This window comes from Fundulus heteroclitus, chromosome 7, assembly GCF_011125445.2.
Source record: "Fundulus heteroclitus isolate FHET01 chromosome 7, MU-UCD_Fhet_4.1, whole genome shotgun sequence".
In the NCBI taxonomy this organism is placed as follows: Eukaryota; Metazoa; Chordata; class Actinopteri; order Cyprinodontiformes; family Fundulidae; genus Fundulus; species Fundulus heteroclitus.
In genome coordinates, this window is record NC_046367.1 from 20,265,765 (window position 1) to 20,283,449 (window position 17,685).

The 17,685-nt window shown below is 40.0% G+C and overlaps 1 protein-coding gene across 1 annotated transcript; it reads left to right on the forward strand.

Moving 5' to 3' along the window:
- Positions 1-1,657: 1,657 nt before the first annotated feature.
- Positions 1,658-16,569, forward strand: ecrg4a (ECRG4 augurin precursor a; the record flags this gene model as incomplete). The annotated part of the gene is made up of 4 exons (XM_012864391.3): positions 1,658-1,862; positions 14,574-14,621; positions 14,718-14,887; positions 15,812-16,569. Coding segments are annotated over 4 exons (567 nt in total), but the record flags the coding sequence as incomplete, so codon positions are not given.
- Positions 16,570-17,685: the final 1,116 nt, after the last annotated feature.

A 17,685-nucleotide genomic window follows, 5' to 3' on the forward strand; every position in this document is an offset into this window, starting at 1 on the left:
ATTTACTTTTAGTTCTGTTTTTTCAGTGCAGAACTGCTGTTTGGTGAATTCAGTCAGCTTTTACCGTTCTTGTACCGTTCATTATAACCTCATTATTGATTATGTAGAGAATATAATTGAGCAGATTAAGGCTCTGTTTACATGACAATGATCCATTCACTTTTTTTTATAGCACATTTAGCCGCGAGTGTCTGTAGTGTTTTTGTTTTGACTGTGTCCACAGCAGCGTTTCTGAATCCGGCTGGACACAATAGCAAGAATGGCTGCGGGCGACAACGCAGTGGCTTTGAAAAAGCGAACATTATGATGCTGTGGTGTATATTTGAGACAAACTGAAGAAAGGTTGCAGGTGGGTGGAGAAACATCACCCGAGCAAGTGGTTGCACTGAACTGCCAGACAAGCCCAGCTCTGGTCAGAGAAATGCTGTTCCCCCCTCCAGGCAATATTTGCTTTATTACATTCAGGTCTTAGTCTGAGTCTGTAGAAAAATCCAAGTTACAGAAATGAAAAAAGCACATAGTGCAGGTGATACTGTGCATGGCATGAAATGAATAGTGTCACACCTTGGGAGTCCCTCGAAGCTAAAGGAACAAAGTTGCAGAGCTACATAATTTGCAGGTATCCAGAATGAGCAGTGCTGGTCCCTGCTCCATAAGAGCTGTTTAAATGGCTGAATTACCTCCTCTTGGTGCCTGCAGAGGCCTGGTAATGGTAATGGTAATGGAGGCCTGACACTGAACACCACTGGTGAGCAATATGCTTATTTCCAACCCTCTGCTGGTAGTTATTCCACCGGTATTTAGACTAATTTGGTCATCAAGTCTCCTTTCGCTGTCTGTTACATTTAGTTTCAGACTTGTACAAGATGCTACAAAATACTTTTAAAAGTATGCTGCAACCTGAGTGTTATATCCTTCCCTAACAGGATGAAAGACCCTCATTACCCCATTTATCAAATTGCCTCTTGCTTGAGTAATGCCACGATCCTTGAAGCACTGTCACTTACGTTCTTCTGTTTGCTCCTCACAGTTGTAACCTGCTCCTGCAGGCTCCTCAAATGTATCCTCGCCATAAAAGTACTGCCACAGCACACAACCTGAACAGATTACCTGGGGAAACTTTATGAATTCTTATGGGATTGGATGCGCTTGACCAGGCATCTGAATTCCTGAAAGATTCAGACATTGCTGACCCGATCCTTCTTCTTTGAAACCCAGATCTTGTGTGGCGAAAGGCATAATGGTTGGTTACATTTGTAAAGAAACACCATTCTTGCACATTTACTAGAGTCAGCTTGTGAGCGAAGCACACACCACACAGAGAAAGGCATGAGAGCGAGGGTCAGCCGGTGGGCGGATTCTGCAAACATTTGCATCTCCTTTTCACGGTTTCAAGAACCGTAGCCCATAATTTCTCAAGGTACCACAATCAGGAGATCACTTCCAAAGGAGCAAAATGCCTCATATGGAGAAAAAAAAAAGTAGCACTTCTTTACTAAAACTTGCAAATTGCAGCATTTTAAAAAGCATTTATGCCTTTTTTCTGCTCCTTCTGTTGCATGTGTATTCCTGGAAAAGTACGTCGGATGCAAAATTCCTTCAATAAGAGAAGAAAAGCTCAGTTATAGTGTTGTTTGTGTAGGCAGCAGGGAGGTAAAAGACATCCCACTGCCACAGGCCAGTTTCCACTTTGAAAGTCTGGGCGGCCCTCCCGCCCCTCCCTCTGGTCGCGAAGCAGTTTGCGAACAGTTGTTGCCTTCAAGGAGCCCTAGAAAGACTCAGTGGGTACAAGATGGCATCCCAGCAGCTCTGTTTGAGGTTTATTGGGTTGGCTGCCTTGCTGACTCTAACAACTCTCAGAGGTAGGCATATTCTGTTATGTTTCTTTGGCTTTTCTTCCGCATCAGTAAAGTTTTGCGTGGTTCATACTGTTTCTTCACATTAGCCCACTCTCTTCTTTTCTTTTTTTTCCTTTTCTCCCTTTGTGTGGTTAGGAATCAGAACATGAGCCTTATGTTTGCTCCTGGAAAACGTAATTCAGGAAAAAAAAATATTGAAAGACTGAAACGACTAATTTCTTCTTTCTGTTGCTGCCACATCAATTTAAACCTTAATAGTGTGTATGTTTATTTTGGGTTTGATTTAATTCAAACATCTGCCCCACATTTTTGAAGTGCAGAATATTTGAACACGTTTTATTTGCATTTTTTTTGTTTCTTTTGCACTTTATCAATACAAGTGGAAGAAACACTGAGAATGCAGAGACTTTAATATTTGACTGGAGGAATAACCCACCCTTGTCAACATCTTGTCAGAGTCACACCACAGTTTACCTTAATTATAAGCCTGAACTGAGACACATGAAGCAAAGTTCTTAAAAAAAAGTTCATGCCTGTCCCTCACATTTAAGCTGCTGTTTGCAAATGAAGGTCGAGGTGAGAAGGGGAATACCTCACACATACTTAGAACCACGTGTGCACACGTTGCTTTAGAGCCAGCCTGGCATGGTGAAGGAAAAAAGAAGAAGGTACAGGTGAAATCCAAAAGGCTGTTTCAGGGTGCTTTCAAATTTCCCTTATGATGTTTGAATATTAAGAGTATAATTTGGATTTTTCAAGCGAGTTTCTTTAAAGGTGCAAGTTTTCAAGTTAAATATAATTTAGTTTCTTTCCCATACATGCCCTTACAATTGCCCTCACAATTGCCCTTACAAATGTAATACCAGTAATCTTCCATTTACCACAGTTGCCTCTGTAGGCTGGATTGGTCCGCTCTTGAAAGAGTGATTTGGGCCAAAACCTCTAGCCATGACCGTGGGTTTGACGTGCGGCATGTTCTCATTCACCTCGCTACTTTAAGTCTCCACCGTAATATATGCATTAGCAAGAAAACAAGGGATAACTTCAATATTTATAGTTTTCTTACCTGAGAAGACATCATGCCTCTTAACAAAAGACTTGTGCAGTCGGAGCGCCTGACACTTTTCCCCTTCTCCCATGCACGTGCAAAGCACTTGTGTCATTTCAACTTGTCACCAGAGGGGGCAGACGTCTACAAAAATCCTGTAACTGACGCTGTGCTCCTTTAAAGTTTGCATTAGCATTAAATATCCTTATTTGTAGACATCCATAGAAAACTAAATGGCGGAACAGCTAGAGAGAGACGCCAATCTTAGCAAAGACGTCCATGAACCATTTAGAGATTTTTCAGCCCTGTATTCACCAAACAAACAAAAGGGCTCGCTGGGTTGTGTAATGTCTTTCAATTGCCTGATAAAATTTTGGCCAGAGCTTCAGATGACTGTTAATAATTAAACGTGTTTTATAAATGAGTCAAAATAGACTGGATTCAGAGAGGACGGGTGAGTCACAGCAGATATTGTGGATTGATTCAGTCGGCAGCGTCAACCAGCATACCCGGGTCACAATAATGCAATCGCTCAAGAAAGTACGTTTAATATTTAAGGATTGTGACAAGCTTTTAGCTCATAAATCACTGTAATGCCAGATTTGTCCTCTACAAGTTTCACAGAACCTCTTAAAACATCCCTTTATAAAAGATTTATTAAAATCACCACCTGCAATGTCAACGTGTTGTCTGACACGTCCTGAGCTCGGCCCATTCAAGGTGCTGTCAGATCAAAATTTTTTACATAGAAAGGGTGTTACGAAATTGGTTTTCTGTCTCTCTTAAAACTTTGCCAGAATAAAGGGTTTCGTGTGAAAATCAGCCTTTATTTTCACAAGGTTAGATTAGTTCAACAGTGTCTTTACTCATCTCTGTGAGAAATCAATCAGGCCGCTACAGCTCATCCAAAATGCCTCAGAGTCAGGACAGACACCGGGTAAATGGGACTCGTATCACAACACTGCTTCCATTTTGATAAAAAAAAAAAAAAACAGATTTTAAAATGCTGCTAATGATCTACAGAGCACCAAAAGGCCATGGGTCAAAATACATTTCTGACTTGCTTGTCAATTATGAACCATATGGACCCCTCGGGTCTTCAGAGAGCTCCCATCTCAGTGCTACCAGGAGCAGAAGTAAACACACTGAAGCAGCATTTACTCTCTGTGCTCTGCAGCTGAGCAATAAAACTCTCTCATAACTTAAGAAGCTCTTAGTTTAAATCAGGACTTTTTTTTTTAGAATCTGAATAATGAACTGCTTGGAACTTTTATTTCCTTTATGCCTTCGATATCTGTATGTCTTGTTTCTTTGTGCAACAGTTTAGTGCTTTTACCTTATAATTTTATTTTAGTCTTTGATTTGGTGTCCTGTAAAGCACGTTGGTGTCACAATCCACATGTCTTTGGTTCATTTGAGGTTCCTGGGGATCGTGCAGTTCTGTCAGTGGTTTCTCCTTTTAGTACCGTTTATTCAGGGTGTGGATTCCGTTACTCTATCTTTGTTGTTCTTCCCATTATCTTGTATTCTGTATATGGTGGATTGTGGTTACTCTTGTTTCTGGTAGATATTTTCTCCCCTGCCTGACATCTGTTCAGATGGTGACTCTATGTTCTCAGAGTCTATTTAATCTTGTCAGGTTCTGTTTTCCTCCTGTCCCGGACATATCATTACTTTCTCTCTCCATCAGCTTAATTACCCTCAGTGGCGTCTCTGGCATGAGGAGTTAAGTGGGGCACAAAAACCAAACACCTATCAGCAGCAACACATTTTTTTTGCGACGCAAACAACCTGACTTTGATACATTTTAAATTAAACAGATAAATTAGCATAAAGCACCACACTAGAAATTCAAGTTAATATAGGCTAAATGTAATTTAATTTTCATACATGAAATTACAAATAAAGACTTACAAATAATGTTAAATTATTGAACAGAAAAGATTCACATCAATCCTTCAGTGAGCTAGCAAGGACAACCAACACTTGATGGTCGCACACTATCCTGCAGAACGTAACGTGTGCATTTCCAGCATTTTGATTGGCTGATCCGAGCTTGGGGCCGTAGTATTTGTGCCCCACGGAGGTCTACTGAGAGCGTGTTGGGCATACGCAAAACAAACGTTGGTGGGACACTCCCAATATCAAGGCGCCTTCAGAGGATTGTAGCCTACTGAGCTTGTCAGTTTTCTGGCAGACTTAGACACAAATATTTATAACAGAATTCTAGGTAAGGGAATTGGTCTTTTTTACAATATTACTCTATAAAGAATGATCCTGTCCCACTCATTATTGGGAACATAGAGCTCCAAAGCAACATCCGATGGGGCCTGGTCCCACTGGCCCCAAATGCAGAGATGCCACAGATTACCCTCATATCTCACCTGTGACAATTGCTCCCTCGGTCTCCTCACCTATTTATTCTTCCAGCTCACTCTCACTGATTGTCAGGTCCTGTGTTATGCTCCCCTTGTTTTGGTTCTCCTTGTGTTATTCCTGATCCATGTCTGATCCATGTCTCCACCTGCCTGATCTTTAGGTTAGGCTGCTTCATTTATAATAAAATCCTTTTTCACTTCATGTCTCACTGAAGCACTCATCTGCACTTTGGTCCTGCTCACATTATGACAACTGGACACTCATTTATATTAATGGTGCTATATAAATGAAATTGCATTGCATATGTTTTCCAATATATAAAGCACCTCCAGCGTTGGAGCGGCACTGATTTGGCAGAGATTAGCTAATTTACTACCACTGACAGCATGTAACTCAGTGCTACAGAAACAATCGTGATTGTGATAGCTATTCTTCTATTCTCCAGCATTAAAGCACCCCCCTCAGGGTGTTTTATTACCTTGCATACCAACTGTGCAAGCTAATAAACATCCAGCACACTAGTTATGTATTTTAATGATAAGCAGCAAAACAATTTCTTTATTGTCGCAGAATGGTGAAATTGGGGTGTGACAGTGGCAAGGACACAGACAGTTACACACAATAATTAGTAATGAAAAAAGAACAAACTAGTCAAACCTAAACTGGGTTGTAAAGGAATGTCAAGAATAGAAGATAGAAAAGTAAATACCAGAGTAAATATTGCACAATTATTGATAGTGTGGCATATCCAGGTAAAGTTAAGATGTAATATTCAAGTTTAAAACTCCAGCCTATTTACAGAACACTCAATATTAAAATGTGCAATATGCATGAAAGTGCAGCAGCATCTCAAAGTAGCTAAAGCATGTGCGAGTTTACCTTTGTATACTAGAAACAGTGTAAACGATTCATGATCGGATCAGAAGCCATGCAGCCATTAGCAAGTGTGTAAACAGTTCTTGAGTCTGTTGTGAGCAGCAGAGGTTATGAAGTTTAACATCAGCTGGGAGGAACGACCTGCGGAAACGCTCCTTTGAGTATCTAAGATACAGCAATCTGTCACTGAAAGAGCTCTCCAGCTCGGCAACAGCTCGTTACTTTTCTTTCAGTCCTTTTGTCTCCCACCACATGCATTAGGTCCAGAGGGCATCCCAGGACAGAGCTGCCCTCTTAATGAGTTTATTCAGCTGCTTCCTCTCAGCTACAGATAAGCTGCTGCTCCAACAAACCATAGATTGGCCGATGCCACCAAAGAGTAGAAAGTCTTCAGGAGTGCTCCTTGCACTCCAAGCGACCTCAGGTGGTAGAGTCTCCTTCCTGTAAAGAGTATTTTATACCCACGTACCTTGCCATTATCACATGAGTTCATTACAGATAAACTAAAGCAGATTCAGGATAAAGCAAGACAAACCCAAACTAAACCTATCACAGAATTGGTTAAATGAAGAGAATCACTACACCAAAACAGAAACTAATCCAGAACCAAAATAACCATAAAGACCAGACCTAAGCTAGAAAACCAGACTAAGACTAAATAACACACAAGCAAATAATAAAAACCAGAGCTAATACTTGTCATGGTTTGTCTTCAATTAATTCAAAACCACACACACACGGAGCTAAAATTGAGAGTTTATTGAAAGGAAGATGGATAACGATAGATGAAACCACAGAGGCAGGCCGGGACTGGAACAGAGGTGAAGATGAAGGCAGGAGCTGACGGCCCGGAGAGAGTTCTGGCTGGAGCAGAGTGGAGGCATGAACTGGCAAGCTGGACCACCAGCACGGCAGAGTGAATACTTTCAGGCCAGAACCACAGCAGGATCAGTAGCTCCACTAAGTTCAGAGGTGAGACAGGTTACTTCCAGCAACGGCCAGAGACAAACAAAGATAAACCAAGGCAGGGTACAAACGGCTATCAGGAGCGATCCAGGTAGACCAGCCGAGGATAGAGTATAGTGTAGTCTGATGACGGACCGGCAGGGAAGTGAAGACAGAGGGAGGCTGAAGTAGGGAGGCTGGCAGGTGAAGTGAGTCTGACTGATTAATGACCAACAGGTGTGACTGACTGAGGAGGGAGTAAAGGAGAGCTGAGTGAGAGAGGGAGGAGGAACTGAACAATAACAGTAAATAAAGCCAGATCACAACTAAACCCTGACAATACTAAGACAAGAGAGAGAACTAATTAATCAAATAACAAACAAACCATAACAAAACCCAAATCATGACATTATGACCATATGATTGAGATAATAACTGATAAAATAACTGATTAAAAAGAGATTGTTTGAGAGAGTTGTTTATCCAAGTGACTTATCCATATGTCCTTATGGTATGAGTAGATTAAATTGGGTGTACAATATCTCCCCAAGGTGGGTACAAATTGATGCATAGGCAAAATGACCCGAGAACCTATAGCAGTGCTACAGCTAACGCTGTTCATTGGTGATGTTCGTGTAAAGTCACTGTTGAGTTAAGCTGCTTTGTCATTCTACTACAGAGGCTTTTTTACTTCTATTGTTCAACATTCATACCTTTAGCGCTGAGCTTAAAATACTAAAAGGAGAAGCCCATAGAAAAGTTAAACATATTTTCATCCACGGTCTTCACCAACTCAAAGTAGTTTTCTTCTTACAGTTGAAAACCCATTCATAAAAATTTACTTTTTTGTACAATAAAGTATGATAAAAACATACTTAATAATAAAATAGAGGTAAAAGCATTCCCTTCACAAAAATATATGAAAATGTTTATTATTATAGACTACATAGACAAGTAGAAGAACACCACTCATAGTCAAGTGGAAATTGGGTGGAATAACTTTTAGTAGAGGTGTAAAAAAAATTATTTTTTTAATCATAGAAAATTTGCCAGTAACACCCAAAGTTTTTGCATTTTTGTGCTTTCTGACTTACAAAAGCTACATTCTTGGAACATAATGGTTACCTATTCACCTGCTATGTGAACAGATGATTAAAGATGATTGAGACAATATAGCAGCTTCAAATTCAAAGTCCGTTGTACAAAGGTATGCATACTTTTTAGTGCGATACATGCCAATGCTGTAGAAACCTTCAGATAACAACCCCCACTATTGTTTTGAATCCTGGCTTTGAGATTCCCTGGATTCCTCGACACCTTTAAGAACAGCTCTAACATTAATAGCCTTTTTATACACATTGTTCTTCATGAAACTCTTATGTAAAGCAGCACAATCATGAAGAGAATTCATCCTTTGGGGCCATTTCCTTTGGGGTCAGGAAATGCTCAAATGATAAGCATTCCTGCTTTTATCCCACACCTTCATGTGATGCAAGAACCCAGAATCCTAAGTTATATCCGACCCACAAACCACGGAGACTACTAGGACTACTGGCAAAGAAAACTTTCTTCTGATGATCCTATAAAATTGTGAATACAGACATTTAGAAAGCTCAACACCTAGAGTTTAGTGTTTATTTTCAACATGATATAGATAAAGATGTTGCCACTGAGCAAGGGTGAAATATCTTTAGCACAGAGTGTGCTGGAACTACATCCTGCAGCCCTTTCTTTACCAGAACTTGAACATTGGTTTCCAAGAGTGGAAGGTTGCTTTCTGGACCTTAAATGTGACCTACCAGAACTTCCCAGATTATATGGGGTAAGATAACTATCAATAAAAATGTATGCATAGATGTCTGAATTTGTAAACGTAAGTCGATAAAAGTGAATAAACTGAAGATTTTTTTATTTGTTCTTTGCTGTCAACTCATACATACTTGTGACATCAGATGTTTCGTCTGTGAGAATACAAGTTTAGAAGTTACGGATATAAATGACAAAGTTACAAATCACAAACGTGCAAGTATGAATCTAAAACACCTGATGAAAATCTTACACTCCTTACCAGTTGGTGGCGGTAATGATGTGACACCAGATGGTTCACCTGTGAGAATACAACTCCTGTTTTCTTCGTCTTCTACTTATTCTTGTTTAATGGTGGTTGGTGAGCAACTTTAAGGTGTGTAACAGCTTCCTTAAGGGTGCTAGATTTGTGCTTGTAAATTTGTGTTTCATACTCCCAAATCTGTGATTTGAACTTGTATGTATTGTTGCAAAGTTGTAACTTTGTAACTTGTATTCGTAACTTCTAAACTCGTATTCTCACAAATGAAACATCTGATGTCACATAAATGAGTTTATGAAAAGGAGCAAATAAAAATCTTATATTTATTCACATTTATGGACTCACATTTACAAATTCAGACACCTACGCATATGTTTACATTGACAGTTATCTTACCCCATAGATGATTAAACGTTCATGGGACCTGAAAATTAACTTCCCTGGAACCAACCAGGTACCTTCTCAAAACTATCCAAATACTGTCCCGGGACTTGAAGATACATCCCCAGAGCATTCCAGCTACTTTTCCCAGAACTGACAAGGTAGTAACCCAATCTAAGACACTTCACAATCCAACACGATCATTAAAGTCCAAAATAAATAAATAGATCATACCTAATATTTGAATGTTTGTGCACCGTGAGTGTGTGAACTACCGCCAAAGCTCTTTTTCCCTGTACACCATCTTGGCCAATAATCTGTCACGATCTCCAGGTGTTTGGATTGCGATATTAATTTGTGGTGTATTTTTGACCGTTTCTTTGCCGTTAAGTTTCCTTGATCGTGCCTTCCTTATTGTAAATGGACGGTACTTTAATGGCACTTTATCAAGTCCTGAGAATTAGTTGGTGGACCTTAGTATATTCTACATACATTTTGTTATACGCCACATGTTTCCCTTCAGTTACTGTTTATTGTTCTCCTCAGCTCATCAGCTTCATTGGTCTCAGCTGTTCCACATCATCCTGATTACCTTCACCTGTTTTCTGCCTCACTTGCACCTACCTGTATTTAAACTCCCTGCATTTAAACTCCCTGGTTCTTATCGCTGGTTTCTTCTGTTTGGTTTCCTGTTCCTTGTAGTGCTGTTCTTATTCCAGATTTTGTCATTTCATCTGCTGTTACTTTGGGGGGTTTATTTTTTTTTAATGAAATCCTTACTTTCATCGTGCAGCTTCTGAGGTCGTGTCTGATTTTGGGTCCTGCTAAAACCTCACATTTCGTGACAGACTCTAATACTGATCTTGTTTTTTCTAAGGCTTTTCTGTGCTATTTCAGTCCTTAAAGTCAGTCGATAAACCTTTGACAGCGAAATGCCAAGGCAATATATTCAACTGTTATTGCAGTTTTTCAGTATGAACCCCAAACAATCTTTAATTTTTAAAGGAAAAGGCTGCCGCTGTAGCAAACCCTGAAAAAAGTTAATAAAAAAAGGCTCATCTTTTTACCCATTATTAAGCCACCTGATGTATTTTCACAATCTCATTTCCAACGATAATTTCAGGTAAACACTTAGCCCTTACAACAGCTGGGGGAATGATTATTCACACTGTTTGTTGTTTTGTTTGTTTGCTTTTTTTAATTAGGCTGCTTATGTCTGCAACTTTTGAAGGAATAAGCTGCTGCTTCGTGGTCTCATTCGTCTGCACAAAAACCTGGACATACTGTACTTAATCTCCTCCATCTGTATAACTCCACACAGAGATTTTCTGCTCACTAGCAGAACTACTGGGTTTAAGAATGGATTTCTAAGCAGGGCTGTACAGTTTACGCTGTGGAAGAGTTCCTGGAGTCTATCTTGATTTTTAAACAGAGCAAAACCCCTGAAGACAAAGTCTACACGGAAACTCTCTGAGAGAGTTGAGTCATAGGCGCTTATAAAGTATGAAAAGGTCGCCCGAATTCACTTTGTTGGTGTGGTGAAGTGGAAGATATGTTGTTGGTGCACTTTTGTCCGAGAGTATTTCAAACACAGGGCAACATCACTCCTCCGGGGTCGGAAACAGCCGCAGGAAGCAAACGTCTCAACAAAATTTATATGCAAACAAGCCAGAAACTTGTTCAGTTAACAAATGACTTCCAGAAAGCTTCAGAAAGAAGGGATTCACATCCCCTGAGGAACTGAACAAGCGAAAACAAAAGGCTGTGTGGTTTGAAACCTTTATATTTTCCAGCCTAACCAAAATGAGACATTTCACAATAAAACTCTCCCACCAGCTTCTTCACAGGCTCTTGTTCTGGGGTGGATTTATACACTTTTCATCAAAAACACATCCAGCTGCTTTCTGAACAAAACAAAGGCTCAACATTCCCACGGTCGCTATACTGGCATGTAATAGAGCAACGTAGCACCCACAGGAATCTGCAAACTGACTCGTGGAGGTCCACAATTTGCTTCCTGATAATTTGGCTGATTTCTTTTGTTTTCCCACGATGCAACAGAAAGACACAGTGGGTATGAGGAAAGCCCCTTCTAGCTCAGATATTGTAAATTATTATCATCAGGGCTTTCCCAAATGTTTTTAGCTGCTAACTTCTGAATTTGGACAAAGTCATAAAAAAGACTTCTCCAAGTAATTATTTTAGCTTTTAACAAACAAAAATAAGTTTGATAATCCAAAGTTTTGTCTGATTCAAGTGTCTGTTTTTTTTGTACGGTGATTTTAACATCCGGTTCTAACTGTAAATGTTTTAATTGAGGCTTTTTTTTCTGAATGTTAACCTTTCTATCCCTCTAAGCTACACATTAAGGAAAAAAATTCCAGTATTTTTATGCCTTAATGGACTAAATAAACAGAATCTAAAGAAATGTTAGTGAGTTTGGTTGTTTCATACTTGTGAATAAAATATGCTTCTTTTCAATCCCTAACATCATTTGATTAATAAGAAATACTCAATAGCATAAAATGACTTTTGAGATTGTAACGGCATTGGAATAATACCTCTTTAAAAAGAGTTTCTTGACTGAACGTTGCTGTAGGCAACTCTGTACCTCTGTGGAGCAACCCACTCAACCGAAAGTCTCAAAGAGTCGTTTATCATCATCATGTCTTTTTCTTTACAATTTGATGAACGGTAAATTTGAGGTAAGTTATAGTAAATCAATGTTCTGGCTGTTATTTAACTCCGTCTGCTGTGAGCTGACAGTGAACTTTGTCCATTTTGTGTGCCTTGAATTTGCACACATAGTCCTCCGCCTACAGCGTGAATTCAGACTCATTCTTTACCCCTTTAAGAAAGAAGAGAATAGAAATCACGCTGCCCACTTCTTAACGTTGCACCAGAGAGCCCCGTCTCTCTACTTTCACCCTCCCTGCCCTCATCGTGATGCTAATTCTTGCCCTCGTCTTCATCAGTGTCACTTTCTCCAGGCAAGTATTCTTGGAGCTCGTCATGCTCGTCACTCCTTAGTTATAATTGTCTTCCTTATGCTCAGCTGGAGGTGTGATTTCTACCCTCTTAAAGGGGTGTCGAACGGGGCTAATTTCCTTCTGGAAATGAAGGAAAAATGTGTGGAAAATCTGAGCCGATATGACTGGCAAACTTCTACGGTAAAAATAGACTATGACATCCAGAGGATAGCAACAGAGCTTTAGTGTGACCAAAATCTAATCCTTTCCTCGCTAAACTGCAAAGATCAAAACTAATGTCTGGTTGAAGGGATGTCTCTGAATATAAGGTCCTAAAAAAAACCACAATCATAATGTCGTGCCGTCATGGTGATTTAGGATAAATCAAAGCAACATTTTCCATATTGGTATATTTAAACAATTTTCTTTCAGTTTATTAGCAAATAAATAGCATGACGGACAAAGTTTGCTCAGCTATTAGTATAGTTTATTCTTTTCAAGATGGAAAGAGGCAAGGGGTTACTGTTGCCTTGCAGTAGGAAGGTCCTGGGTTTGAATCCCAGCCTGGGCTCTTTCTGCATGGCGTTTGCATGTTCTCCCTGTGCATGTATGGCTTCTCTGCAGGTACTCTGGCTTCCTCCCACAGTCAAAAAAACACATCACTGTGTTTGATTGGGCTCTCCAAATTGCCCTTAGGTGTGCCCATGGTTGCCCTGTGATGGACTGCCCACCTGTCCAGGGTTTGCTCTTCATCTGACTTAATGACCACTGGAGACGATTTCTAAATGTCACGTGACAAATTAAAGCACTATGGGTCTTCCCACTTTTTAAAAGTATTTAATTGTCCAGAGAGATGCAACGTGGAGATGTTAGGGCACTGTAGAGGGTTAACTGATATGTTTGGACCGACTCACGTTTTAATTCAATTCAATTTTATTTATTTAGGGCCAATTCACAACCCGTGTCATCTCAAGATACTTTACAAAGTCAAATTAGGTCACATCCACTTGCCAGCTAAACGACGCAGCAACACACTTCAGATTGATTCCCTTTATTCGTTGATATTTATTGGCTCAACAGGATGCTGAATAAAAAGCATGTAAATTGTTGACTTATTTTATTTGAATTGAGTTTTTGCAACCTTTACCTTTATTGATGACTCAAACTAGTTAAGCTCACAAAAGACAAAGAAGAGCAATCAGTAAATTAGCATTGGTGCAATCAGCATCACAATGACCGTGTTGTCAAGTAATAAAGTATGTTTAAATTCATAGTTTTATAATTGATAAATATAGTCCTGGATATTTGGAAGATCCATCTTATAGAAACCTAATGTTAAATTTTTCCGTGTCCAACACAATCAACCTAACATTCTTGTCACACACAGGGCTTTGTGTGCATCCTCTTTTGGGCTCAGCTGCACTTACGGATCATCTTTTGAAGTATAAAGGCTTGTCATGGCGCTTTCAAAAGCAGATGCGACACATTTACAAAAGTTCATAGCAACATGCATTTGGCTGAAAAATGCTATCAAGTTGCATAAGTATCAATGCTGAATGAATCATGAGGATGCCATTTGTTGTCACCTAAAACGCTCAAATAGGATGTTGGCATCAAACTTGCAGTCTTACCTTTCTTACTTGGCTATGGGGAGGTTTTACTTGATATTTAATGGTGGGGATGTGGAAATATGGTGTGAAGCAGCATCATGCTTTTCTTAGGCAGGGATAGGGAAACTCTTCAGCATTAATGGGTAGACTGAATAATGGGGTAAACCAATAAGAAACTGCTAAAAAAAATGAGACTTGAGTAAAGGTTTACATTCTAACAGGACAACAGCCATAAATACCCAGCCGCGGCTAAACGTAAAGATCTAGATCCAAGTATACTAGCATGTGTTGAAATGGCCTAGTCAAAGTCAAGATCCAACTGAGTAGAAAAGTTCAAGGTGTATGAACACTAAAGCAAGGCACTATATGTGGTCAACTTGACTTCAGATAAGAATGGCTTTGAACTCAAAACATTTGTTTCTTTTGACTCGTTTGCAGATGTATCCAGTGAGAGCCACCTGCAGAAGATCTTAGTGAGAAGAAATGGTAACCACTCAAATTTGATCCATAAACTGATGCATTTCAGGTTAGCTTTCAAAACCCAGCCTTTTAATTTGCTGCTTGTTTGACTGACTCGTGTAGTGGCAGAAGCTGAACGTGCCCCATCCAAGGCTTCTGTTGCCATCCCTTCTTCCAAGGCGCAGGACTTTCTGGCCAAACTGAGCAGAACGAGGAGGAACGTCTGGGATCGCAGCAGACCAGACGTCCAGCAGTGGATTATGCAGTTTATGCAAATGGGCTTTGACGAGCAGGTATGTTTTTCTTTTTGTTGAAATGCATGGAGAGACTCAAACCAATTAGCAGAGCTACCAAAGTGACAAAAGTATGGGAATTCAAAACAAATTAAGGAAAGGATTTCAACAATGTAAGAAGTATCCGTGTCACTGTTTTTTTTTTTTTTGTTTTTTTTTTTGTCAAAGCACTTCCAGATTTTAACAAAGGGTTTGAGTTAGATATAGTTTTTTTCTTTGAAACAATCACAGTTTGCAGATGGAAAGGGACTATAAGATAACTGGACATTTGAGACTTCACAGTCTAACAAAAAAAAAAAAGAAAGTAGTGGCATGCATTCATTTTGTAGAGCAAAGAACCAGAACCTTAAATGCAGATTGTAAAAAAAAAAAAAAAAAAAAAAAAAACTAAAATATGGAGTAAAGGTCAGTCTAATCTTAAAGATGCTCTCCAAAAGGCTCCTCCATCTGCACAAATATTTTAGGGGAATCAATAATAAATACAGTTGTAAATCTTCTGTTTGTCACGCAGAAATTTAAGCCCACTTACAGATCCAGACTCCGCTTTCTTTCGGGTCATTGACCACCCTGATTTCACTGGGGACAGAGATGAGATCACAGAGAGGTGGGGAAAGAGAAGCTGACTGCTTAAAATAACCCATCACTGCCGCTGTTTCCAACAGCTGACAGCGTGCTAGAGCCATCCGTGGAGGCATCCCTCCAACACTCGGATCACCTCGGCATATTCCAGTCGCCGTTGCTTCCTTAAAAGGCCAAAGCTGCCAAACGATTGGCCTTTTCAAAGTTTGTCTTTCATTCAGGTTGATTATTTGCCGTAGCGGTACCTCCCGACAGTCTCAGTGGACGTCTTATCAGTCACTGGGTTGTCTGTTATCGAGTTCCTCAAACGCGCTGTGTCTGTGATGTGTGTTTTTTCCTCACCAGAGGCTGGAGGCAGACCTGCAGTACTGGATGGACTACGCCCGCTCCCATGACCAGGGTCGTCAGCACCACTACGATGAAAACGCTCCCGTCGGCCCGCGGTCTTCCTACAGGCACGGGGCAAATGTCAACTATGACTACTATTAACACCGCCCACACACTTTCTCAGTTGTGTTAGAGAGTAATGAATTGTGATGGCTTTCATGCCTGCCAACCTCTTCACAAGGATCCTGCCGATTTATCTTGATTGCATCCATCAGCTAAACTCTGACTTTCTCTATTCCAGCTATACAGCTTTGACTTTAACTGCTCGGCCTTAAGTTTGAGCAGGAACCTTTGCTTGAAATAAAGATAAGGTCTGTCCCATCTTTGCCTCCCAATTGCATTTTTTTTCCTAGCTGCTGTCATCAAATATAAAGGCCCATTTCAATACATATGAACATCATCAAAAGGTTTATTTCAGTAGCAACAATTTAAAAAGTCAAACTCGCATGATATGTCAACACAGTGATATGATGGTCTGTTTCAGAAGCATTTTCCACCAGAAAATACACAACTAAAATACATAAAGAATAGCTCCACAATTATCAGGTCTAAATGTAACCTTTTGGTACCAGTGTAATGGTAAAACATAAAATTGTTTTTCCCCCAGTGGAAACACTATCACAACTGTCACTGTCTGATTTATCTGTGATTAAAGGGTAACTCACCCAGATCAACTTCTTTTGTTGCTAATAAACTGTATCCATGCGGGTCTAATAGTTCTGTGTACACTTCCTGGTCATTATTTTGACAATTTATTGCACATTTGTTGAAATCCTGCTTTTGTGTCAAAAACCATCTGTGTGGCGCCCTCCTAAGGTTTAACGAGTGTCGTTAAACTACTTGAATTTCACATCAGCATTGGTATTGGCTCAAAATATTTTGTGATGTCAGTAGCTCTGTCACTGTGGTGCATAATAGAGGCTGTGTCTCATACGGGTCCGTAGAGAGTTAGATCACAAAACTTACTATTCAAACTCTATTGATTTATTTCAGGTTAGCAACTTATCACAGCATTTTTTTAGCTTTTTCTAGTGGCCAAAAAAAATAAAAAACTAACACAACACCCAGTTCTCACCTCCCACACGTTTCCTGGTGCCCAGGGCACCACCACCTCTCTGCCCTTTTTAAAATATGAAATTGGGCAAAAAAAATAAAAAATGAACGTACTTATGAAAACCTAGGAGACACCTCAGATTTTATTTATCAAAATCTTGAATATAACTGCAGCAAAGCTGGACTGGATCAGTTGAAGCAATGGCCCACAAAAGGTTGTAGAGGGCCAGTGTGCTCAGAGGAGCTGTCATTTTGGTACAAATTAGCCAAAACTGTGTCAAAATGTTTTTCCATCTCATGAAAGGGAATCTGGTCAAACAAAAGCGCTGATTTCCACTGTAGGACGCTGTATGTCATCAACTGTGCGTAAAGCATGGATGTTATAAAAGTGACTACTGCTTTTATAACCCCAAAAAAAGACGTGTGATAGGTTGTTGGAAAGGTATGACTCGTTAGGTTCCAAGGATACCAGCCACGAGGGGCGGAGCAAGAACATGTCTGTGTCCTGAAGCATTTTTACCGAAAGAGTCCGCCATGTTTGCTAGACCTCTAAGTGGCACCTTCTGTTTAAAGTGCTGTAAAACTAATAGTATTTGTGAAAAAAATCTTACAGACTTTGAACTACTTTTAGAGAAGGCGACAAATGAGCGTCGTCCTCTCGACCCATTACCTGGCCAGTTGGGCTTAAAGGGCGTCATTGTGGGCAAAGTCCTGCTGAAACCGCCTCAAGGGTCGTCAGCAGAATAAAGCCTGAAGTCTTATAAAATTCTCTGCTGGTA